Below are 27,739 nucleotides of genomic sequence, written 5' to 3' on the forward strand. Positions count from 1 at the left end.
TGTTTTAACTCTGACAATATATCTCTTAATTTATACTAAAATATATATCTTCAAGTCAAGATATATATTTATTTTTTTTATTTTTATTTATATACTTGTGATGACATAGGTAAATTTAAAAATTTATTTTCTCAACTTTTTACTGGGCATTTTTTTTTAAAAAAAATAAAATAAAAGTAAATTTATATACATGTGTAACTTTTCTCATTTTTTATATTTTTATTTTTTGTCATTCAATTTATTTTACTGTTGATTTTCTGTTTTGAATGGAGACGAGTTTTCTGTGATGTTGTATTTAAGTGAAAAACATTGAAAACACCAGTCATGGATCAAGAAAATAAAGAAAAATAAAAAATAAATAAATAAAGTCTTGCAACCGACGACAGGCATTATATTTATTTTTTTTTTTTTTCTTTATTTTTGCCCGATTTCATTCGCATCCCCAACTTTTACAACTGAGAGACAGGACGACCATTAAAGTTGTGATAAAGAAAAAAATAAAAATAAGAAAAAAAAAAAAAAAGAGTACAGCAACTAGGCTCACAAGTAATACAACACATAGACATTTGGCTAGTCTAGTTGTCTTAGCTTGTCCTCATTCACTTTATTCCTATCTTTCACTGACATTCACAACACTAAGTTACTAGTCCATAGAAAAACTGTCGCACGGGATTTCAAATGTCTAACTACCTAAAATAATTGGAACGGCCCAACGTCGCGGCATTGAAAGACCGCAACTTTTCATCCACGCTATTCCTTCTAGAAAATAAAAATCCTTTCGTCTATATAAACCAACCAACCAACTTGTGACTCATTCCACGTTTTTCTATACACCAACCCAATTTAACGGGTTTATTTTCCATCTTTTACTATCACCCTTTTTTTCTTTCTCTTTCTCTTTTTCTATTTTTTTTTACCAAGCTTTGTCAGTTATCTTTTCTGATTTTTTTTTCTTTTTATTTTTTATCTACCCTTGCTCAGAAATCATCAATTATTATTTGAAAAAAAAAAAACTTTTCTGAATTTCTATTTCTTTGGCCCATATTCCATTTCTTCCCTTGAGAATTAAAATAATAGAAAAAATATATTTGATACTGCAAGATATGTTAACTGCATGTGTTAAAATAAAAAAAATAAAAAAAATAAAATATCAATGTTTTACGCTACTTCAACTAATTTATTATTTTTATTTTTATTATTTTCATTCAAGGCAGTTGGTCGTTTTGGTGGTACTTTGAAACCTCGACAGGTTTTTTTTTTTTTTTTTTTCTTTTATTATCTAACCTTGTGCATTTCTCGTAAATGTCTTGAAAACCATTTTTCAAGACAAGCTATATTATTTTTCGACAATAAGAAACATAACACATACACAATCCAAATTATATTTATGTTGTACATGACTGTATGTAAACTTTACAAAGAAAAAAAATAAATATATATATAAAAACAAAAAAAAAAGGAAAAATAAAAAGTTACAAATGTATAAAATAAAAAATTGTGAGTATGGGTGAAAATAGTACACCGTTTGCAGTATGTGAAGCGTAATAAAATTCTTGTGGCAAACAACGATGAGCCTCAAATAACGTGTTCTACAATTTCACCTGGCTTTTCACATTACTCGAAATATAAAAAAAAAAATAAATAAATGAATAAAAAATATTAAAATGCATAACAAAAGAATATAACTCATAAAACCAGAAAAAAATATACATAATGAGAAAATCCTTTCATAAAAATAAAAATAAAAAAAGTTAATCTATTTTTTTTAATTTTGTAAAATAAATTTAATTTAATTAATTAATCTGTATATTTACAGAAGTTTATGATAATTAATAATTAACTTGAAGGCAAAATTTATTATTATTTTTTAAAATAAAAAAATAATAATAAGATTAAGACACTTGAAGATGTAACTTGCAGAGAGTATCATTTTGGTTAACCAAAATTTTCAAATGTCGACATTACGAGAAAACCCAGCCCTCATTCAGTTTACACATACACATTTATATTCACACACACGTATATACAAACTACCCTTTTGCGATTTAACCGAGTCAGCCATTCCCTTTGGGTGCCGGATGTCATAGATGGTTCGCATGGTCTACTCTTGTCTAGCATATACCCTGTAGGAAAACCAACCTAACTATTTCTATCCACATCCTTTTACCCCCAAATTTCAACAACTTTGTAAATGGATATATATATATGTATACAAAGAAGAGGAGGAAGAAGAAGAAGAACAAGTGAGAGAAGCTTTCTGAGCTTTCACTGAGCTCAGCTATCTATACATGCAATAACAATAACAAAACTCAGCATGGGCCACAATTGTGCCCTTATCCATATGCTCACTTTGTTTTAGTATACAGAATATGCTTATGCTCTATCATGTACATGCATATATAAAATTCAAGCTTCTATACAATGATGATGATGATGATAGAAAGAGAAAGAATTAAAATTTTGTATGAGGATAAGTGGAAATGAGAAAAGGAGTTAGGAAATTGGATCAGTTCTCATATAGACCCACGGGTATATAAGCACTATCATGCTAAATATATATTTCAAAGTGTTACTAGTGGGTTACTTGCAAATATTTTTATTTTTGCAAAAATAGATATTTGAAATTTCTTCATTTACTCAAAGATTTTTTTTAGTAAATAAATTAGAATATTAAATATTTAGCAAAATAAATAATGGAAATTTTCAAATTTTGTATTTATTTTATTTTTGTGTGTATATTTATTTAATTCTTCTTTTTTTTTTTTTTTTTAGTGGAATTTTATTTACAACTACTTGCAATTGAGAGTGTTGAAATTCTTTCAGGAAATAATTTCCATAACAGTTCACATTTTGAATAACTGGCAGTGTAAAACATGATTTTTTTTTTTAGTCTTTCATTCAATACTGGTACAGAGAGAAAGACGCAATATCGCATGGAATGGGAAGTATAACGATCAATTTTCACCAGTCTGACCATTCATCCTCATCGATCACTCATTCGTGCCGAAAATCGTTTGAGCGAACGATCGGGCTTTTCGCCTCTATTTCAAGTTTTTTTTTTTTTTTCATTTTATTTTATTTTTTTCTCTTTGTTAATCATACAGGTATACATAAATGCATAACACATTTTACATGAAAAATAAAAAAATCATTCGATTCTACACACTCGACAATTTGCATCATTAAAATATGAAAAAAAAAATCCGCTTTGTTATATTTTTCACAGTAGTTTCTGTCAATGATCAGCCCACGGGCAATATTATATATATAAGTCAAGTTTTTTTTATTTTTTATTTATTAACCATTTATGAATATTAATATTGCAACACTTTTTATTAACATCAAGGAAAATATTCACATGAATGAACATTTGCTTTGTATGGCTATTTTTTTTTCATCGAAATTTTGTTTCTAAATATTTTTTATTTATTTTTTTTCACGGCATAAAGTAATCAGGAGAATTGGGTACTTTCAGTGATTCATCATGAATACAGCAGGTAAAAGAATAATACTAACTAAAAACTATAAAAAAATATATATATGATGTTGCAGGTTTTTAAAATATGAGAGATTTTGTAAAACGAGATTTTAATCGTTTCATCCAGATGTTGTACAAACGCGTTAGTCATTTCTCCTCTATTTCTGTGTATACACATGATTTCGAGGGATTTACGACACTCATTTTAGCCCACAATATGTACACATTGTATAACGATACATGTATTTCATAGTTATATCTTACAATGTACATAAAACTAACGTACATTTAATCACAAATACAATCCATGAATTTAAAGCTACTGCATCAATGTATACACAATACACTTTCAAGCAAATGTTGAAAACAAAAATATTTTTTAGAATAATAAAATAAAAACAAATTTAAAAAATTAACTACAACTCGATCGAGAGAAAAGTTGATGACATATTTACAATAAAAAAAATAAATTGACACTAAAATTTCATATACAATTAAATAACTTGATTAAATTTTTCATAAAAATTAATATTAAAATAGATTCATTGTTCGTTTTAAAGAGCATTATTATTTATATTAATTAAAAAATAAAAAAAGAATATTATTTAATTAGAAAATACTTATGTATTCTGTGACTTGAATAATACTTGATTAATATTATTATAATTGTAATAATTATTTTCATCTTAAAATTCATAAATGAGAACTATCAATTTCTTAATTTTTTTTTAAGTTGTAATTAAATTATAAATATATTCAAGTATATAAAGACTTATTTAATTAATAAAGTACTGAAGAATAAATTTTCAGGTCTTAAAAGTAAAGATGAATTATAAAAATCCATTTACGACGAGGCTTAAGTTGAACCTACTCTTTTCTCCTGTCAATTCTGTCGAAAGAGGTAGATATCAGTGTTCAACTTTAGTGTTGAAATAAAAAAAAAAATATAAAATAAGATTGTCAAGTGAAATAAAATTTTTAAAAATCAATATTCCTCGAGAGAGAGAGAGAGAGAGTACTTTGTGCATATAATATAATTTTAGAAATTTTCATTATTTTTAAAAACTAAAATTTCCTATGGAAAAGACAAATGACTAGTCAATAGCATGATTAAATTTAAATCATATTTAAAAAAAAATTGAACAATGTGAATAAAATATAAATACTAAAATAAATTCTCAATAATATTAAATCACCAATGAATTTGTAATTTAAATTAACGATTTAATAGCTTTGAAGCATCATATTTAAAACATCCACATTTATTGAGCATTAATTAATATTGAAATATCTATGAATGAGTTATAAAATAAATATTGAAATGAGGTATTTTAAATAGTACAATATTAACAAAACAAAAAAATAAATATTTATGACTTTTGACTGGACAAATTTATTCTGTATAAATGCTAAATGATTGCATATGAATTATGATAAATAATTATTTATTATTAATATTTTTTTGATTGTTCCCATGCGCAATATAAATAAAAATTTTAACTATTTATATTTTAAAATTTCTCTACTACAAAAATTTATTTATCTTGAAAAAGTTTAAAGATAAAATTCACCTTATAATTTAATTTGCTAAAAAAATTGCTTTCAAGTTTATTTATGAATAAAATTAATGAAAAACCATCAACAGCTGTTTTGTATTTTTTTTTTTTAAATTATTAACAATGTAATTAAAATGTAAAAAAATATATAATTTAGTCAATGAGGCATGCATATAGTGTTGGCTGTCAAATGCTTTCAAGAACGCTTATGTAATATCAATATCGTGTATCTTGGACACTTTGGGTCTAAAGCGTTTCACTTAAACACTTTGGAGTGAGTGTGTCCTATATTAAAGTGTATAGGAAAGAGTAAAATCATAGATGAGGTTGAAGATAGGTGCAGGCAGGATGGATGCGCTATAACGTAATCAAATTCTGGGTCAAAGGGGCATGTGGTGATGCTATTACTTTACACTAACGTCAGAGTGACCCGATACAACTGGCCCGGGGCAAAACCTTCTTGGAAATATCCTGCTATTGAAACAGCCTTACCGTATTTTGTATCTGCCAACGATACTATGAATATATATGCATCACTTTACCAACAAATTCAATTGATTCCACGAAATCCCATCAGCCGGATCAATACATTTATTTTATTATTTTTTTTTTCATTGTTCAACTAATTCTATGAGAGCCCTTTAATTTTTTCTAATTAATCAAAATTATTTACTAATAAAATTTACAATTTTTATCAAACAATTTTCTATATTTATAATTTTTTTTTAAATCAATTATAAATATATTCATTTGATAAAATTATTTACTATTGGTTTTTAAATTTTATTAAAGTTAAATTTAATATAATAAAAAGTAAAATTCAAGTTGAAAAAAAAAATAAATTAAATTAAAAACTTTTATTATTTTTTTTTTCTCTTTTTTGTTATTAACACGAAATAACCACATCAATAAATGAGCTTTTTAATGTACACATTAAACTGGTACATGTTTTATCAATGACATCATAATCAACTTTTTAGTTATAATAATTTATTAAAACTATAGATAATTACTAAAAAGACACTATCAATAATTATCAATAAATTTGTTAATGTAAAACAAAAGTTTTAATAGAATATGTTACGTTAAAATTACTAAAACTTTTAACATAAAAAAGTGAAACACATACTTAAAATTGTTTATTGGTTTTTAATTATATTCTAATGATTTTAAATTTTATTTTAAAATTATTATTATATGATATATAAAAAAATAAATATTCATTTTTAATTTGAGGGTCAGTAATTTCGAAGCAACCGTCAAATAATCCTTCAACTTTTTCAATGACTACTATAAAAATCTTACCTGTTTGATGAAGCTTTTTCTGCTGCAGATGGCTGACCGTAATTACATTTAATCCCATCATTTTTTCACTTGACAATAATGATCTGCTGTCTGTCTTTTAAAGGCCCACAATAAAGGCAAAAAAATATCTCTGAAACAAAAAAAATATAACACAATTTATTATACAAAAATTTTATAATTCATAATTTATTATTTTTATAATTGTATTGATTTGGAAATGTTAGGACATGCACAGCAATTTCTTGCTCATCTTTGTCACCTACTTGAGACTCTAGTTTCAACGCCTTAAGATGTTTGGCTATTAGTTTGACGTAATGACGTCATTAACTAGTACGAGATCACGTGATCACGGCTAAGAAGCAAGACTTGACAAAAGACAAAGAGACCAAGATATATTATAAGTAGTAAAATGAGCAAAGATGGTAGAAGTAAGATAAGATATTAGTGGCAAACACACCATCTTTGACAATTCATCCCTAACCATCGTCAACTAAAACTAATCATTCACCAAACATCTGGTACTTTGCAGTTTTTGAAGATGTCTCCAAACTTTAATGCGTATATATTCCACGTCATTGAAATATTTTATTTTATCAATCAAAATTATTATAATAATACTAACGTCGATGATAATTATTTTATATAAATTTTTAATAGACTTTTATTATCTTTTGTTAAAAAAAAAATAATAGTTTAATTGGATTTATTACGTGATCATCGAAATTTTATCTCGGTTTTCGTAACAATAATAATTTACGTAAATTTTGGAAGCTCAAAATTTATATTATTTAAATTATTCACAATAAAACGTGCAGCGTTTACTTTATGCGAATGACCAGTCGAGTAAGTTTCAAAAGTTTAAAGGAAATTATATACCAACTAAAAAGTTGGACAATATCCATGGGCTGCTCCAGCAACATCAGCTTCAATTAAACTTTTTCACGACAAAATAATAAAACATTATAAAACTCAAATTATCTTTAATTGACATAAAATTATTTGCAAAAAAAATAAATGGCAATAATAACTATTGATAATTGATTTTTCAAAAAGCGCAAAGCTCACTTGAATTGAGCAAGGCCAACTGCACACAACACACCGTGAAAATTACAAAAGCCTCTAGAGAAAATACTTGGTCTATCGGGTAAAAATGAGAAGGATGAAAAAGAAGAAAAAAAAATATAGCCAACAAGGGAAAAAAACCACGTGGCAATTGCAAAGAAAATAAAAATAAAAATAAAAAGAGCAGCAGCAGCAGTAGATGACCAGTGGGAGTTCATAACCTCAGTAGAACACGACGTGAAAGTGACTGTTCATTCGTTGGTTGGTTGGTTGCTTTGGTGGTGAGCAGAAAAAAGCATGGGATTTATTTTCCAGATCGCTGGATGTCGTCATTCGAATCGACGGACACTACTGGTGTCCCTTAACGATTGCACAATTCAATGGCTAGATGACGTCAAAGTTATTCCTCTATATATGAAGCTCAACGCGTGTTGGCTTTACTTTTCATTCTATATATGACCCAATGGTCGTGTAATATAGAACGACTACCACTACGATCCAATGCTTTTTATGTATCATTAATAAAGATGATGAAAAAAAATATAATAAATTTAATAGATTATATTTTAGACGTTGGGAATCGATTTTCTGTTCCTCAACTCAATTAAATGTATATATATTTTATTTGAATAATATTATTTATACATTACCAATGGATCAAAAAGAAGGAATGGAGAATTTTTATTTTCATTTTACTCTAAAAATCATGGTGTATCGTCACGTAAAAATTGTACTCGTCTCTTCACCGTTGAATTCTACAGGTGGCTAGTTCAAAGCTTTGCCTATACTATTTTATTTACGTAATACCTCACACCCAATTACTTTTTAAACTTGAAAAAATAAATAAAAAAAATTCAAGACGTATAATAAATCAAGCTATGTATTCACAAGTATGACATAATGTAAATTTATGTAATTATAATAGTATCATAAATTAATAATTCATATTTTAATTTTAATAAATGAAAAAGGGGTTTATGATGAGGTCATTGTGCGTGAAATTTTATGAAAATATAAAATCAAGTGGTTTAAAAAACGTGACTGTTGTAAATACACAAAATCAGAGGTCAAATTTACGCATGTCAACCAACTAACCAACTAACCAATTTTGGGGTCATTCATTATGACAAATTTGTCGTCTCTTTCTATCACTAGTCATAGATTCAGTGTATTCAAACAACAATCAAGAGAAAATACAACATGCTGATTGTCTATATATACAACCAGAGACGAAAATGAGCTTTCAATTCAAGTAAATTTAGTATACATATTGTAAAATAGTTTGTTTAACTATTTACCATATGGTGTTTTATCAAGGGACTATTCATTTGGTGGGTCACTCGTCAATTTTATCCAAGTCAACTGTCTAGCACTATGGCCCACTTATGGAAATATGTTCCTTGTTTTTTGTTTATGTTTTCTCGTCAATTTCAATGGGTCTTTTCTACTATCAACATTTTATTTATAATTAACAAACAATCAAATAAATTTAACTATTTATATTTTTTAGTGAAAATTTAAGGGGGGTTACTGCAGGTAGGCTGCAATAACGTTACTGATGATGTAGTCACGAAAGTTCTTGAAAATTCACCAAAGATGGGCCTGCTTTGTCTTGGGGACACAAATATAACTGACGAATCTTTTAAAAAAACAGCAGAAATATCAAGAAATCGAAAACTACATTTAACTTTGGCTGGTCCATTTATGTGTGATGAAAAAAAATATGAATCGCCATACTTAAAAATTATTTCTGCTTTTTTTTTTTAATACGTCGATATAAAAAAGATGATAGTTTTTTTTTATTTCCCTGAATAAGTATACGACAGATTAAATTTCTCACTCAACTGGAATAATCCATTCTCATGAATCATGATTATATTAATCAAGAAGACTAGAAATTTCTACATAGTCTATTTGATATTAAATATTAATATTTATGATTTAAAAAAAAGAAAATTAGATAATTAACAAATTTTGATGTTAGTGTTGCTGTGTGTGGCAACTGTTATTATTTTAATTCATACTTTTACCACCAGCTGGATACAGAGAAAATACTTTTCTCTGTAGATGAAAAGTCTTCTCTCTGCTAGATATAAAAAAAAAAAAAAAAAAATTGGAAAAAATTAAATATGGAAGAATTTAGAAAAAAAGGGTTAGGAGAAATTTTTGCACAAGAATGTGAGGTGTCGAATGAAATTTCAATTTGGCTTGACGAATTGTCGACTTATATCATCTATGATGAAAAAAAAAATGAGGCAAGTCTAAAATATATCACTGCAGTAAAAACATGCTTGTAGATATTAATTATTGAATAAATATTGTAAAATATAAATATTATTATTAAATATAAATATTATTTTTTTTAGATGTACTATGAGGATCATGATCATTCGAACGCCAAAATTATAATAATTGACCACACCAAAAGTATAACAATTGACTTTGTTAATGATGATTGTCTGGCTACAATATTCATGTATGTGCCAGCATGTGAAAGACCAAAAATTGCACTGGGTATGCGTCAATAAATTACAATATAAAATAATTGATAATTAATATATTTGTATAATTTATTTAATTTTTAGTATGTCAAAAGTGGAGAAGAGTTCTTGGGTTATCTTGGGGTAATGTCAAGAAACTTGAACTAACTCATTGGGAATATGATGAGTATCCAAGTTGTTTGAAAAAATATCCAACACTCGATGAACAATTTAGTTTTTTAAAATCACTGCTTTCTAAATGTGGTCGTTATTTAACACAGTTAGACTTGACAGCTTATGGCCATTGTAACATAGTGCCAGTTATTAATGAATATTGTCCAAACCTCGTAAAACTTCGATTGAGATTTACCTATGTTGACAATATAATATTATTTGATGCATTTTCACGTCTATCTAAGCTCAAAGTATTAGCAATTATATTTCAAGATTTTAAAGATGAGTTTATACCTTATACTTTAATCAATTCATTACTAAAAGTTGCTGATACATTGACTGATTTGATTCTGTCAAATTGGAAAGATAAATTATCTTGTGATTTTTCAAAAGAAACCGTTTGTGTAAGTTAAACTTCATATCTATCACAAATAAAAATCAAAAATATTCTATTTAATTTTTTACATATATATTTCAACATATACTTATGAATAATTTCGTTTGCAGGTGCTTCGTCAACTAAAGGTCCTGAAAAGATTAGAAATTGGTGGTATACGAATATCCAAAGAGTTTATCGATTATCGGAAAAATGAGATATCATTATATACTAATTATAATAATATCTGGAACACAAATATATCAGAACAGTTTAGAAATATCGAGGAACTGAAGTTGGCGCGACACCTAATTACAGATGATGGTTTATATACTATTGCCAATATCTTAAAGCAAGTAAAAACGTTAAACTTTCTTTCGGATTATATAACTAATGATGGTGTTGTAACAATTTCCAAGATGAATTTACTACATCTTGGTTTATCCGGTATTAATAACGTCATTGATTCTTCATCAATCAAATTGCTCAAAAACCTGGAGACATTAAAGCTTCCATACTGCAATAACGTTACTGATGATGTAGTCACGAAAATTCTTGAAAATTCACCAAAGATGGGCGTGCTTTGTCTTGGGGACACAAATATAACTGACGAATCTTTTGAAAAAGCAGCAGAAATATCAAGAAATCGAAAAGTACATTTAACTTTGGCTGGTCCATTTATGTGTGATACAAAAAAATATGAATCGCCATACTTCAGAATTATTATTGTACAAGATGAAAAATTTTTGGCACAACTATCTAAAATCCGTGCAAATTTTATAAAAACTATTTCCAATAAAAATATAATATTGTACTAAATATAATTATGTTTAAAAAATAAATAAATAAGCAACTGACAAGTATTGAATTTATTTTAATTTTTTAGAAAAAAAAATATAAGTTTCCATTTTTTTTATATTTTCTAAAAAAAATTTTAAAAATGAAAATAAATTAACAAATGTTATCGCACACAAATGAATCAATAATACGTGAGTCATAAAAAATCATAACAAGCCATGAATCAGATAATTAAATAGCCCCTCATATTAAACAATTATAAAATGCAAAAAAAATTTATTTATCTGTAGATTAAATTTTTTTTGATTTATCACTAAAATTATATATTCATTTAATAGTTGAATAATTATTTTGAAAAAAAAAAAAGAAATAATAATTTAATAACAAACTTGTAAATTAATCATTAACCTATATATACATGACACTTCTCTTTTGTGCTACAATATGAAAGTGGTTTGAATGATATAACTGATACGACACGCGATCACACGACAGAATAAATTTTCCGCCCTTCATTTTGTATGGAACTTGATTTTGCTGTCGTGGCCATTGCATCGTTAGTCACATGATAAAATACCTGGTGCATGACGAGGCCAACCAATCATTAATCTCATTATACAGTGAGAAGCGAATAAATGTTGTTACACTTAATCATAAATTATATTTATTCAAAAAACAATATAATAAATGTAATTTATTACAACTTGAAAAAATGAAAAAAAATAAATAAATAATCAAATCAATGAGATCTTCTTTTATAAATATAAAACAAACGAATAAATATAAAATAAAAAAATAAATAATAGTAGAAAGATAAAATTCACACTATTTGATTGCCTTGAATTTATTTTTTTTATTTTTTTATCTTATCGCTCTATTTTTTTTTTTTTTTTGTAAAAAATCCATTCGAGCCACGCGCACACAAAGATGATTCAGAAATTATTGGAAGAGCTACGAACTCAAGGGAATAAAAATTCCATTCGTATATAGATCTATTTTTACTCCTTGGAATAATAACAAAGACATTTATCGATACGCGAAGTTGAGGTAAAAAATATAATGATAATAATAATAATGACAATAATAAAAGTGAAAAAATGCTGTGAAAAAAAATAAAGAAAAGAGTAAAGCTTTTGAGGGTGAAATATATATATTTTTTTTATTTTGTAAAAATCTATACATATATTTGGCTGGGTGTTGAAAAGACGAAGGATTTAAGGATATTTTTTTTACCCTGAAGCATATAAAAAGTGTTGCTCAGTCGATTGGAGACTTATCTTGACGAAAATTTGCAAATAGGTATAGAGGGTAAATAAGACACTCGTCAGCAGTGATATTTCTTTACGCAACTGAATATAATAAAAATAATAAAAATAATAAATTGGAAATGGAAAAAATAAAAAGATGTGATACTTGATGTTTTTTCTCATCTCATTTTCATTTTAAAAAAATATCTTTACTTTGAAAATTGATTTTTTAACGTCATCATCATTTTCAAGACGAAAACTCGAAGAGTAACCTTTTCATTCTGCTTTCTACTCATCTTTTATGAGAAGCCTTGGTGTCGTTATCATAATCGGTAATTTATCAAGCAATATCAAGACTCTCAAAATCTTACACACCATCCTTCTATTCATTTACCTTGAACAAAATTTCTCTCCCTATACGCGAACCACCAATAATCTTTCAAAACGTTTTCAGGTATACCCCTTGATATTATCACATCACAAAGCGTGATCACAATTTTAGATGAGTTAACTCAATAAATTCATTCGTTAACACTAAACCAGATGAATGAAAAAATTCTGATATCGCTTCGTTTTTATTTTTTGCTTTTTTTGAAATATCTTATTAGAATTATAAGGGTTTTATTTATTTTTTTGTTTTTTTTTTTTCATGAATATCAAAACTCGTTTTAAATGATAATAGACTCGACAAATAAAATTGACTTTTTAGATTTTTTTTTTCTTATAAATATATCTCTCTTTATATAAAAAATAGAGCTATCACTTTTATAAATTATTATTACTTTTATTTTAAAATAATTCGCGAATAAAAATTAATTAAAAATTCAGTCGTCTTTATTTTTAGGTGAGCTTTTTATTTTTATCTGTTAATTTTTTTTTTTATTTTTATTTTTAATTTATGAATTTTCAAGTTTATGTTTTAATGGGTTGAACTTTAAAAATATTAATACAGCTTTTATTATACTGACCATTTGACAACGAAAAAGAAAAAAAAATTCACTACGAAAATTGAAGAAAAATAATAAAATCAATTGAAATTAAAAATTTAACAAATTAAATAATAATAATGAAATAATAAAAATCAAAATCAAACAGAGCCATAAAATACTGTATAAAAAAAAAATAAAAAAAAAAAAATAAACAAGAGTATTTGACAGTCACATGCATCAAGATTCATGTTGTTGTTTTTTTTTTTGTTTTTTTTTATTTTCATTCTATTTGTTTTTATTTTATACGCTCCATTTATTTATCTACTTTTAATAATTTTTATTTATTTATTTATTTTAAATGACATACTTTACTCAAATTTTATTATTTACCTAATATTTTTTTTTTTCACTTTTAATTATTATTTATAATTGATAAAATATTAATTAATTAGAAAAATGTAATGTAAAATGAAATTTGTCAAAAAAAATATGAAAATTAAATTACGTACCATGTTATGTTCAAACACAATTACGTCATCATTTTTCTTGACGAAAATACTCCAAAAAACAAATATTAACTTCACTCACGTAATTATCACAATTAAATATATTACATAATCATATTTTAATTAATTTTTGATAATAACTAATTATTATAATTTAAAATCAACAAAACACTATTTACATTTTCCGGTTTTTTTATTTTTCATTATAATAATTATAGCACACGGTAACAAGATGGCCGACATTCGAGGTCATTTTTTTTTTTTGTGTTTTTTTTTTATTAAAAGGGGGGCGGTGTAATATAGTGAAAAAAAATCCGCCATTACTGACCATCTTACTACAAAAATATTTGTCGATAAAAAAATGATTACTCGTATATTTTTAATTAATCCGTCTTAAATATATGAAAAATATTTTAGCCACGGATTGTAAATAATGTCAAATTAATAATTATAAATATATTACACAATAGTCACGACAAAAATCCCGATTTGACAAACTGCGTCATATTTTTTTTTTTTTTTTTTTTTTTTGCACAAAAACCAATTAGTTATTAATTATATAAAATACCTAAATATAAAATTAAATTAAACTATCACTTTAACAACACACAAAACAGCATCCTCCAGTACTCGAATAGTTTTTTTTTTTTTTTAATAAAATAATATGGAGTAATAATAATGAAAACAGCACTCAGATTATTCGAATAAATTACGGCGTCTTTTTTTTTTTTCTCACAAAGTCAGTAAACACATAAAAAATACACGCAAATAGTTATTTTATAACATCAACGTTTACTCGATTATTAAAACTATTAAATTATTATATTTTTATAATTTATTTTCAATGATAATAAATTAATAAAATTATGTTAATAATTATTTCAGGACGATGCACACACGCGCGTCTACACGACAAAACTGAAATAAAAAAAAAAAAAAAATTGTCTCACTGGACTCTCGAGTGGGGGAACGGGGCACGAGCCAACGGGTTAACGCTTGAAGGTACGAAAGAGAGAGAAAGAAAGAAAAAAAAAAAAACAAAACAAACAAATAATTAAAATTAAAATAAACGAAAAAAAAAAAAAAAAATACAAACAAATATAATAAAATATATAAATAAATTTAATTTAATACAAATTGCAGTAAAATTAAATAATTATTAATATTATAAATGATAAAAATATATTTACATAAAAATTAAACTAACATTAAATAATTAATAAATAGCAAATAGTTATTTATTTTAATTTTTATTAATTACTGTCCACTGTGTTATAAAAATATAATAAAATTTGACCTTGAATACTCTGATTCACCGAGAAGAAAATTTTTTAATTATTATTTTATTTATTCATATATTTCTTGTGAAAATTAATAACCATAATTTTAACAATATTGAAAACTATGAAGCCAACGAAATAACATTAAAAAAATTATTCAATAAAATGAAATTAAATAGTTTCCATGCTCGAAACCGTTCAGCCAATAAAACGTAGAATATTTTCCTATTTTATTCGATTTAATTTTTAATTGTTATTGTTAATTCATTTGGAGTAAAATAATTAGCATGAATAATTAAATTGAATTTCGATATATTAATTTAAGTTGAAATAAATTTTGAAGCAATTGTTGGTTGACTCTTGAGGGTATACAGATATCCCCTGTGATTATAGTGATTTTCATGGGTTATTTTGTGTACATAGATATATAAATGACATGGTAAATACAAACCAGAAATTTTAAAAATTTTATAAAATAGCCCGAGAGAGCTTCTTGTATGGTTATGGTATCAAACCACAATCTGCATTCCGTTACGTAATTGTCGTAACACGAAGAAGGAGGGAGTTCAGCAACGACAAGAGTATACACCTGAGGGAAATTGAGAGGGTACGGTATTCGGGGTAAAGGAATATATAGATATATGTATTTACAGGTCACTGCTTATAGTGGAATTGTGGGAATGGGGTAAGTGGTGACCGGAAGGGCACACCAATACTCCAGCTTCTATAACTTGAACGGTATATGTCTACTGTATATATACGAGGAGAATGAAAATTGAGCCAGCTGCCCTCCATAGAAGATACACTGTGGTGTAAATTAGTCCCTCTTGAATTATTTGCATCAATGTGGTATTTCAAGAATTGAACAAACCGCATTAAGAAACTAAATACAAAATTTCAAGAATAACATTAATTTGTTTATGAAAAAATTAATAATTTAAATAATATCAATTTCAAAAAATAAATAATAAAAATATTTCTCGGTCTGTTTTAAAAGACAAGATTAATTTAATATAAAAAAATTGTTTATTTTAAATAATTTTATACTTGCAACGTTGAGTTTTCAAAAAAAAAAAAATTTTTGGATTTTAATTTTTGTAATAAATTGATAATTAAAAATATATTTATTCAATTTTAGATTTTGAAATTTAAAAATAATTTGAATAATATAAAAAATATTAAAATTAAAATAAAAAAATTAAATAAGAAAAAACGGTCTTTGTTAATAGTGTTAAAATCATTGACAAAAAAATTGAAAACCCTTAAAATCCACTCACTACCCTCTTTTGACGGTTTCAAAAATTTCTATTTTTTTTTCTAGACTTGCTGAGGTTCTACACAATTTAATAAAAAAAAAATAACGAGGATAGCTCAACTCTGCCATAGGCAATCTTAAAATCCACTCACTGACGGTTTCAAAAATTCATTTTTCTAGACTTGCTGGGGTTCGACACAATTTAATAAAAAAAAAATAACGAGGATAGCTCAATTCTGCCATAGACAAAAAAATTAAAAACACTTAAAATCATTGACAAAAAAATTAAAAACCCTTAAAATCCACTCCCTACCCTCTTTTGACGGTTTCAAAAATTCCCATTTTTTTTTTTTAGACTTGCTGGGGTCTTACACAATTTAATAAAAAAAAAATTACGAGGATAGCTCATTTGAAATTTTTGACGCTATTATCGCATTATCGTAATTATCGTGAGGAAATTCTCGTATCGTCTCGCCATATCGTCACGATAAAAATTTGGATTATCGTATCGTCTATCGTGATTATCGTATCGTATCGTATCGTGATTATCGTCTATCGCGGCAACATTACTTTGTTATTTCAATAAAGAAAATCATTTTCAAATAAAAATTATTCAATGACTTGAAGCTTAATGTAATGGGAATTAGCATTTGATTTATTATACAACCATGGTATTTACAAGACATGAGTCAAATTACATAATATAATTCAATGTTTAAATCATCAATGCATACACATGCACTGCAATTTAACTCTCAAAATCTGTTCTAATGTCATAACAAATATTGACAAACTATTATCAAACTTCTCTAAATATTGATCACCGAATGATCTTTTATTTCTTCATTATTTTTAGTGCTCGTTTATAAATTTATAAAATAAATGAATATAACTTTTTACTATGTAATATTATCTTTACGACAATATTATTTTTACATGTATTTTTTAATGTTATTCATTTTTATATAAATTTATTGATTTATAGAAGTATAGTTTTTAACGATTCAAAGAAAAGTCGTAAACGTTTAACGCCAACACCAGAAAATTCAAAATTTACAGCAGCAGAAAATAGAAATTATCTTAAATTTATGTATAACCACATAAATAGAAAAGTTTTTCATAGAGTTCATAGATAAAATTAAAAAGTTATACGACAATTAACATGAAAAAATAAATACAAATAACGAATTTAATTAAAAAATGAAATATAAATTTAAAATATATATTGTAATGTAATGCTTAAAATAATTTTTATGATAATATTTTTTTTTGAGTGTATTGGAATTCAATTTGAGTATATAAGTGATGAAGCCGGACTGAAAATATCAACTATAGGAAGACGACGTTGCTTGACGATGATGGTAGTTGGAACGGTAAAAGCCAATGTAGCGATCCAAGTGGATTCTCCTTTATATATGCCCGCATGCCAACGCAATTCAACCATCTATATACATAACTTATATGTAGTCATCTACTATAATAGCTGAGGCATCCATCGAAGACGCTAAATTGACTTTTCATCGGTTTTACTAACAAAAAAAAAAAAAAAAAGTATAACAAAGGCGAAGAAAATGACAAAGATAAAAAATATAAAAATAAAAAAAAAAAGATCAATCTTCATAACCACTGATGGACTTCTGAAAACATCAAAAGTTTGAGGAGGATAAAGTTTACTCAAGACTTTATAAATCGCGTGTTTGTCAAAGAGGCGCAAGATATTCGTGTTAAACTTTTTGATGGTAAACTTGAATTGTTAGATTAAGATTTTCTTTAACCACTTGAATTTTTAAAACCACAAAATTAGCCATTTATTGCATGATTATCATGTCTTGAACATTGTGGAGTATCATGTCAACATACTTGTCAAAAATCTTTCATCATATACCAATTTAAATAAAAAGTTTTTGATCATCATAAAAATTAAATTTAAAATCCTTTAAATAAATAGAGCTTGGATCTATAAATGTTCAACCTTTCTCAAATTAAAAAAAAAACTTTTTAAATTAAAAAAGAGCCTAAATGCTTTACAATAATTTTTAGTAATTAAAAAATTTTTTTTTTATTTTTAAAATCGTAAAAATTAACAAATACTTGGAGCTACGCCATTCTTATGTAAAATTTTTTAGAAATCAAACTCTATTGTTAATAATTCTTCGATATTTTTTACTGTATTTTTTTTATTTTTGAAAATGTTTTAATTTTATCTTTTATATTTTTTTTATAAATATTTTTGTTATTATTATTTTTTTTTATTCCTTTAAGTTTAGTAACGTGTGCCAAAAACACCAACTAACTGGGGATTGACGGGAAAAGTTTTACAGGATTTTTGATTCTTTCTGGCCTCGAGTTTACAGCATCTTTAAAAATTCTCGTTGAGCTTTTTTCGACTTGCAACATCACATGACTTTTCAAGCTGCTTTCTCTTTATCCTCACGAGTTTTCATTTTAATAATATATTTATTTTATTATTTATCTTATTTTTTTTTTCTTTCTTTGATTCTTTTTCAATTTTTATTTATATAATATATACGTATAGTTTTTTCTTTATATATTTTCTCCATTTTTTTTTTATGACTCTTGCATCAGCCGCGCGTTCACAAAAATAAGTTTTTCCATGATGACTTTTACCAATCTCATACGTCTCTATTTTTTTTTTCAAACAAGTGTGTGTATTTTTGTGAATGTATGTTATTTCTTTAGATACTTTTTCAGATTATGAAGAGACGTCAAGACTGGTCACACGTGTGTTCATTTTATTATCTAAAAACTTGAAAATTTCTTCGTTTCAACTGATTCAGTGTCGTTCAATATTTTCCAACATTCACTAAATGATTGAAAATGTCATTTTAAAGTTTTAAAAGTTTATAAAAAAATTTATATATCAATAAGAAATAAACTTTTATAATAATAAATATTAAATTTGTCATTACAACAAATCAAATATATATTATTTATTTACAAAGTAAATATAACGAGCTAAATTTTTTTTTTCTTTCTATTTGAAAAAGAATAATACACATTCAAACAAGAAAAATAAAAAAAAAAAAGTATCAAAACTGTAATGATTAAAATTGTGAGCTTTTTTTTTGTAAAAAGACGAATATAATAAATGACAAAGAAATAAAAAGGACAAAGTACGTGAAGAGACAGTACATAAAGAGTAATAGAGAAGAAAAAAAAGTCTAGTTTTCGAGTTTGGAGAAGCGTAGATAACACTTCTTACCCACGGGACGGTTCGCGACCCCAATCTCAAGTCAGATATTGTTCCGAGCTTCAAAAGCTCGATGAAAATAAAAAAAAAAAAAAAAACTTTTGAAAAGGCATTCTCTGATCCATGATTCAATGTATTATTCTTTCCTCGTAAATATATCGTATCATCTGTAAATCCAACATTTTATATTTTATTTTTCTCATTACACATATTATATAAAACAAAAAAATAAAATTTATAATTAATTTTTCCAGTTAAATAATTTAACTACAAATATTTAAAATTAAATTTTTAATTTAAAAATTAATTTATCTGTAAAAGAATATTTTTACAATTGTAAATATTAAAAATACTGAGAAGAAAATAATTTTTTTATTTTATTTATAAAACTCATTCATTCAAAAATTAAATAAATAAAATTTTCAAAGCATCCATAACTTGTGCGTTATTTTGACAGTATTTTAAATAAGTTTGTGGATCGATATGACTTTTAAATTTTAAAGCTATTATGACCCATGATTGTAAAAATAATAAACAAAGTTAAATATTGTTGTAAATATGCAAAACAAAGTATCATTATTTGTTGTTAAAAATAAAAATAAATAGTGTATATATAATGTCGCTCTTGTGAAGAGTAATATAATACTTTAAAACAGAAATAATACATTCTATTCAACAAACTAAAATATAGTTTTATTCTGAGTGACAAGTTTGTGAACACCTTGGTAGTTTCTATAAACTTATAAAAATAAATACAGTAAATTTTATACATGTAATATCGTTTATGTAAAATATAAGTGATACAGAATCATATATCAAGCCAACATACTATACAAATATATACCAATTTAATGTCTCTTCACTGTATATATCCAACAAATTGCCACATGGGAGCTTTACAAGTAACCAAGAAACCGGAAGTTAGTGCGCAACCCGTTGCGCCAATCTCATCTCACCATACAATTCACAACCCCTGAGATTTATACCTTGGTAAAAGTGCCAAGGGCCTATTTCCATTTCTCTTGAACAACATTCAACAGCTATATATTTTAATTGCAAAACAAAAAGTTACTTTGATTTAGGCTACTTTAATTCTGTTGTTGTTTTTTTTTTTTCATTTTATTTTATTTCAAACTACCAATAAATAAATTACATATAATATAATTCAATGGAGTATGTTTATTTATTTTATTTTATGCTATATACATTGAATGAATAATTTTTTTATTTAATACATTTTTTTCTTTATTTTATAAACCAAGTTTTAGATTGGAGGGTAGTATCTTTTGTAAAGTTGGTATGTTCAACGAGGTGAATATATATAAAGTTAAAAAAAAATAGCAAGATATGAAGTTGGAAGAAGAAAGCTGAAAATTTATGTCTCCATTGGTGCAAAAAACAAGAAGAAGTAAAATAAGAAAAAACAAGGTGAACATACCAAGGTGTAATGGTCATTCTCATGTCTTTTTCAAAACTCAAAACAGCTGGTGAAAAATACACGAAAATCTTTAACTTTCTCAAAAATTTTTTATCCTGTACTCTGTAGTTTATTTTATTTATTTATTTTTGTTACAGTCTGAATGAAAGTAAATATAGTGTTAAAAAGCTTTCAACCACATACGTAATGTATGAACATTGTGACCCCTTGTATAAGAAAGTTAATTCACTAACGCTGATTTTTTTTTTTTTTTTTTTTTATTCTATCACATTTTAGACATTGGGATGTGTTCTTTCAAGTGGAATATTGTCTCATAAACCTCAACAATAAAATAAAAATTCGTCTCTGCGTAAAAAGCACTTGTGATTTTATCAAAATAACTGTAGAAAAAAAAATAAAATAAAGAATCTTAACAAGGCAGTTAAATAATAAAAAAATTAATAAATTTATGGAATTTTTTTAACGAAAAATATTTTTGTTTCGAACGGTGTTTATATAATTAAAAATTATTGTGACAATTAATTATGTCACTATCAAAATTAGGTATAATGATATTTTTTTTTTAATTATTAATTAATTTTTGTAATTTTTTCTTTGATTTACAGTAGAATCAAAGTGGCAAGCATGTTTCAAGTAATCAAGTTTTGGTTGTTACAGTATATAGACTATATTGGAATCGTCGAGAATTGCGGAAGTGATTGTAATCTTCAAGAATGGGACATACAAACATATAAGAGGATAGAAATGGTATATATACAAAGTGGCGATGAGGGGTTGCAGACAGCTGTGTGATAGGGGTGAAGAGAATTTAAGGTGATATTGGGGTACGGTATTAAGCCGTCGGCCATATTGAAACGGTAACACACACAGGCCGCTGACAGCAAAGATTAGAGTCCAATAACCATTAAATGGAACGACCGACACTTTGCCAATGTTATATCCGTGGTTGTATAACCATCTTGCCAATACTTGGATACATTACCAGAGTTCTCACTTTAAATACTTTCAAGTATTAAACACCATCATTGGACACTCGTGAACACAAAATTTAACTACACACGAAAACAAGAGTGTAATTATTTTTATGAGAAATTAAAATTAAATACGATTTATATTTTTTTTTAGCAATAAATAATGACTTGGCATACGATGAGAATTTTTTTGTAAATAGTTGAAGCTTTCTTTAAATTTCAACAATATCTACTGATGCATGCGAATTTTACAAACTGAAATATTTACATGATATTGGTATTTTTTTATTTCTTTCGATTCTAAAAATTATATAAATTTTTTTATAAACAAGTTTGATAACGAGGCGTATACAGCTGATTAATTTCAAAGTACATATTAGTTGTTGTTTCTAATTAGAGGCAGACCATGATTTCAGTAAAAGTCTATAGTGGTCGATCAACCGGATTATTGAATTTGCCAGAGTTTGTATAAAGTGTATTGATACACCGACTCAGAATATACATATATATTTTTATTTAAATAAACATGTATACACATAAACAGCTTTAAAAAATAATTATATAAAAATTATTATGAAAAGCCTAATTTGTTTGATTTTATTTTTATATAAAAATTTATATTTCAGTTTTGCTAAACCAGTTGTACTATACCCAGGTAGAAACTAATGTCAATTTGAAGTCTCTGAAGTTTTAAATTGACGTCGAATTGACATTATTTTCTACCTGGGTTGCAAAAATCAACAATGAATTAAATAGTCACGAAAAAAAAATGGAAACTTTAATATGATTTACAGATATTACATTAACTCAGATGAATATGTAGCTGCAGAAATTCGTTAGGCAATTAAAAACATTCGAATACAAAAAATGAAAAACACATATTTGAATAATGAAACTGGTCTTGATGAAATTGATGATAATCAAGGTTTTGAACAAACAGTAAAACTAAACTCTAGTGATAAAGTACGAAAAGCTGTTAAAAATCTGCAAGCCATCCCTGGTGGAAATATTTCTCCGGCATTACTCCGGCTTTCTCCGTCATGGACCCATTTCTTGAGAAATTACTCCGGCATGAGATTGATGACGGAGAAAACACTTTGAAGAACTTTGAAATATTTGTTGAACATCATATTAAAAATACATCATGAATGATACTTGAAAAAAATATTCGCTTGGGGTAGTTTGAAAGCAAATGATGATTACAAAAAAAAAACAAGATTCACAAGACTAGATATTTTTTTTTTTTTTGGAGGAGTGTGCTTAGTCTCGATCAAAAAATATCATATTATCGTGCATTAAATAAGAGTATTTATTTTTGGATTTGAAAAATTTGTTGACACTAAAAGCAAGACATTTTAAAGCCTCACAGTCTTTCACTGATTCACTTTGACAATTTTGCACAATAAAAATTCCAAAAATATATATTTAATAAATACTCTACGACGATTAAATTCTTGGTATATAAATTATAAATAAAAATTCAAAGAAAAACGAGCTATTTTCAAAGAAAATATCACACAAATTGCACTGGATTATTAAATTTTTTTTTAATTTTCCAACACTGCATTGTGTAAAAGGGTAAATTTTATAAAAACATATCAATAGTTTTTTTATTTATCTTGTCCTCTTTTGCGTATAGATATATATTTTTATCAGAAAATTGAGGTGATAGAGAGAGTGGATCGAAAGAGGTCCAGCAAAGAAGTGTATTTTCTTTTGAAAGTGATGGCAAGTGAAAAAATAAAAAATAGTAGTGCAAAGAGAAAAGTACATTAAAGACGTTATGTGACTCGATCTTGAAGGGACAAAAGAGAATGTCAATAAATATAGGTGTATGGGTAAAAATATCGTCAATCTAGTTACTTTTTTTACTAAATTTTTTTTGTATTTATTTTCTTTATATTCTTTGCTGTAAAATTGCATGTATATATGAGCTGTATGTGTATGAAGGAAAAAAACATGAAATACATGTCGATTTTTAAAATAAAACATGAATGTAAGTGGAGTGCTTGAACACGTATAAAAGTGTATAAGCAACCTATATACAATATATAGATACGCGTGTGGTAATTCAAAGAGTACACTATCAAAAAGAAAAAACACTATCGAATATTGAAGTCACAAGTTAGATTTCAATGTATATAAGTATGTGCCTGGTCACATTGCAATATAGTTAAAGAAAAAGCAAATAAAAAAAAGAAAAAAAAAAAACAGTTTAGATAAAGATTGTGAAATTCAGTTGACTATTTCGTGATTGAAAAATTGTTCAATAGATCTATCGGTTTTTTATATGTTGACTCAGTTATATTTTATAACAACATTTTTACTTGATTGACAAAATTGATTTTTATATTATATTAAAATTTATAAATTATAAAATAACAAAAAAATTATTATTTTTAAATTTAAAATATAAATTAAATTATATTAAAATTATTTTTCTTTTAGATAGAAAAAAAAAAATGATATTAAATCTGTCAAAATGAGTATGAAAAAAAAATTAGGACAAGTTACATCAGACTAATTCAAAATGACCAAAGGTTCACCTGGGAATATTGTACAAGTAATGCTCTGATATGTTAACGATGTTACCTAGCCACTGAGGGAGAGATACGGAGAGAGAGAGAGAGAGAAAAGTCTCTTTGCATATATCGACCAGACCCTCGTAAGCCCTCGTAAGATATTCCGTTTGTAAATGGGACTCCAAGTGATTCACAACCTCTACTAACTACTCCAACCTCTCACTCACATGTGTCATCAAAAGTATATGAAATCCAAAGGACAAAATCAAACTACGATGCTTAATTGTATTAATGTATTCTACATCATGATTTATGAATATTATTATAATACATATAAACAAAATCATCATTGCATCACAACTGAGATATATGTATTTATTATTATACCAACAAATATATATATAAATGAGAAAACAAACAAGCAACATTGAGTGATGTGTGCTCATTAAATAGAGCTTATCAAACTGTTGTATATTAGCCAATTTAATTAGCAACAATAATATCAATGATCGACAGTTAAAATCTCAAAATCCTTAAACAACTAAAAATATACATTAATCGAAAATTCTATATGAAAGTTATAATTATTATAATAATCAAAAGAAATTCCAGTGTAATTTAATGAGATATATTTGTGCAATTTAAAAAAGTATTTTTTTTAATTTTGAAAATACTTAAAAATAGAATGAAAAAAAATCATTCAGACAAAATAATTAAAAATTCTAATAAAACAACAAAAGCACCAATACAGTGATGTTTACGTTAGGAAAATGCAGCAAGTGAGTCTGTTAATTTGACTACAATAAATTCATTGGAAGGCCAACAGACTCACCGATTTCTCGAATTAAGTGTCAACCCCGTGGGTTGGCTATCATGAATCACATGACTGTGGTAAACAACAACATGTCCTTGTTTGCACAGTAGTAACGCGATCCCTACATAAACCCCCTCACCCTTTTATCCACAATAAACATATATATATACGACTAAAGTCAGCAAAGATATACAGATATATATTCAGATGTTATATAGATGGATGTCTGTTAGTCGAGAATATGCATCTAAAGCCCAAGAGATATTGTTAATCAACGCAAATATTTAGCTTCTTCGTGAACAACGTGTTAACTATTGCCTGACAAACAAAACCATCATATTATATTGAATAATGTACCCTTATTATTGTATGTATAATTTTGAAATGACCTTCAAAAGATTTATTGTTCATATGTCAACATTTATATATATAAAATATTTAAAAGAATATATATTTAAAAAATCTTTTGATGATAATAAATTATCAACATGCCAGAGAGAATGTTGAAAGGAGCATGTCCTGTGTAACGTTGACACAAGAACATGCCAAGGGCGTAACCATATAACGATATTTTCCAAATGTACTCTACTATGATATAATCCAGATGTTGCTCATTTTAATCTTGAGCGCATGAGCATTATACCCTGATGGTACCAGCATTATTTTATATACATCATGTCCACGATGAACCTCAACTATAGTCTCAACTGATCTTGATAAAAATTTTCTTACTGGATAATCCAATTGCACTGTGTTATTCTCAATATTTTCTATCTAGTAATTAAACAGAAAAAAGAGCTGTTTTCACTGGATGATGGGAGAAAAGATTCTCATCAATTTGGTACCAAAGAAAATTTGGAAGAAATGTTTTTAAGATGTAAACTGAATAGATTAAACAGCACAGTCATTTGAAAATTGGTCTGGGCTTGACCACTTGATGATTTATCAAAAGAAAAAACAATTTATGTTGATGAGGATATTTAGTCATGCAGTGAATCAGCCAGAGTAAATGTGTTTCCAATCAAGTACCGTATAAGATAGTATATAATAGAACAGTTGTCCATTCATATACTGTTACAACATATCCAAACCATATTGTATTTGCAAATAGGTAAATAGAGAAACTCTCTATATGTGGTCGCTTGTTTCTCCCGTATATGTATCGGAACATTGAATACCATTTGGATGTTCTAGTTGTGGTAAACTATTTAGGTTTCTGCGTATATTTATGACCTATCTCGAGAACCAAACTATCTGAATGTATTACTTATACGAAAGATTTGAATAATCCAGTAACGCAGCAACCACCACACCTCGTATATTTATATTTTCTTTTATTCTATATCTAGACTCTTTTATTTTTTCGAGTTGCTCACCTTTACAAGAGCCATGAACGTTGCTTCTTATCGCTTACCAGACACTAGAATCTTGTGTATATATACAGGAGAAGAGGATGATGTCGATTTAAAATTCTAATGTTCCAAGTAACTTTGTTCTTTGCCACATAGATTGTTACGTGGTGGCATTTTAAAATAGGTTAGTGTATTTTCTCTCTACCACAGGACTCATTTCTTCGCCAGGCATTACCAGAATGCTTTTTTTTATTTTTTTTTCTTTTATAGATATATATGTTGATGCCTATTTCTTGAATTTATTTATCTTTTTTTATTGGCCTTGTTACTTATTGCTCTCTCACCAAAGACTGCTGAATTTTAAACTCATTTTTTACTATCAAAAGTCAAAGGATTATTGAAGAATACTACACTCGGCTCATTCAAAATGACATGCAAACTCAATTTTCAACAAGCAGTATATATATATTTCTTTTGACATTGTATAACAAAGATAAAAAAATATATATATTTCTTTCAGCTGGATATATACGATTTTACATTTTTTATTATTGAATTTATTTTATCTTGGTCGACTTTTCATTTTTCTTTTTTCTATTATTATTATCATTTTTTTATTCTGTTTAACAAATTTTGTATTATATGCATCGTCAATTTGTGATCTTTATTGTGACGGCAAATATATCGACACTTTAAACTCCACTCTGTTGGGGTTAAAGAGAAAAAAAAATACGAGCTGCCCGCAAACGATCACTAATTATTTTGTACCTCGCTTATGTAATTTTTAAATATTTAAAAAAAAAAAATAGCTATCGTCAAAGGAAACGAAGGCTGCATTAAAGAGTAGATAAACAAAAAGAAAAAAATTAAAATTAAATTATCAGAAAAATATTTTATTTTGTTTACAGGAAATACTCGGGTCACTGATCTTTTGCTTCGTAATAAATTCATTAATACGATTATCGTTTTGTTGATGAAAAATTTA

General features: G+C 26.2%; 2 protein-coding genes across 2 annotated transcripts in view; one reads left to right on the forward strand and one right to left on the reverse strand.

The window, feature by feature from the left end:
- Positions 1 to 6,456, reverse strand: part of LOC122855653 (hemicentin-2-like) — an 88,708-nt gene extending 82,252 nt beyond the window's left edge. The window contains exon 1 of the mRNA XM_044157182.1: positions 6,340 to 6,456. The gene's annotated coding sequence lies outside the window, so the exon portion shown is untranslated. The remainder of the gene's footprint in view (positions 1 to 6,339) is intronic.
- Positions 6,457 to 9,530: 3,074 nt separating this feature from the next.
- The window catches only part of LOC122854046 (neuroendocrine convertase 1-like), a 43,807-nt gene continuing 25,598 nt past the window's right edge, over positions 9,531 to 27,739 (forward strand). The window contains exons 1-3 of the mRNA XM_044154458.1: positions 9,531 to 9,656; positions 9,768 to 9,915; positions 9,987 to 10,459. Of these exons, the coding sequence (XP_044010393.1) occupies positions 9,531 to 9,656; positions 9,768 to 9,915; positions 9,987 to 10,459 (747 nt within the window). The remainder of the gene's footprint in view (positions 9,657 to 9,767; positions 9,916 to 9,986; positions 10,460 to 27,739) is intronic.

This window comes from Aphidius gifuensis, linkage group LG4 (assembly GCF_014905175.1).
Source record: "Aphidius gifuensis isolate YNYX2018 linkage group LG4, ASM1490517v1, whole genome shotgun sequence".
Classification (NCBI taxonomy): domain Eukaryota; kingdom Metazoa; phylum Arthropoda; class Insecta; order Hymenoptera; family Braconidae; genus Aphidius; species Aphidius gifuensis.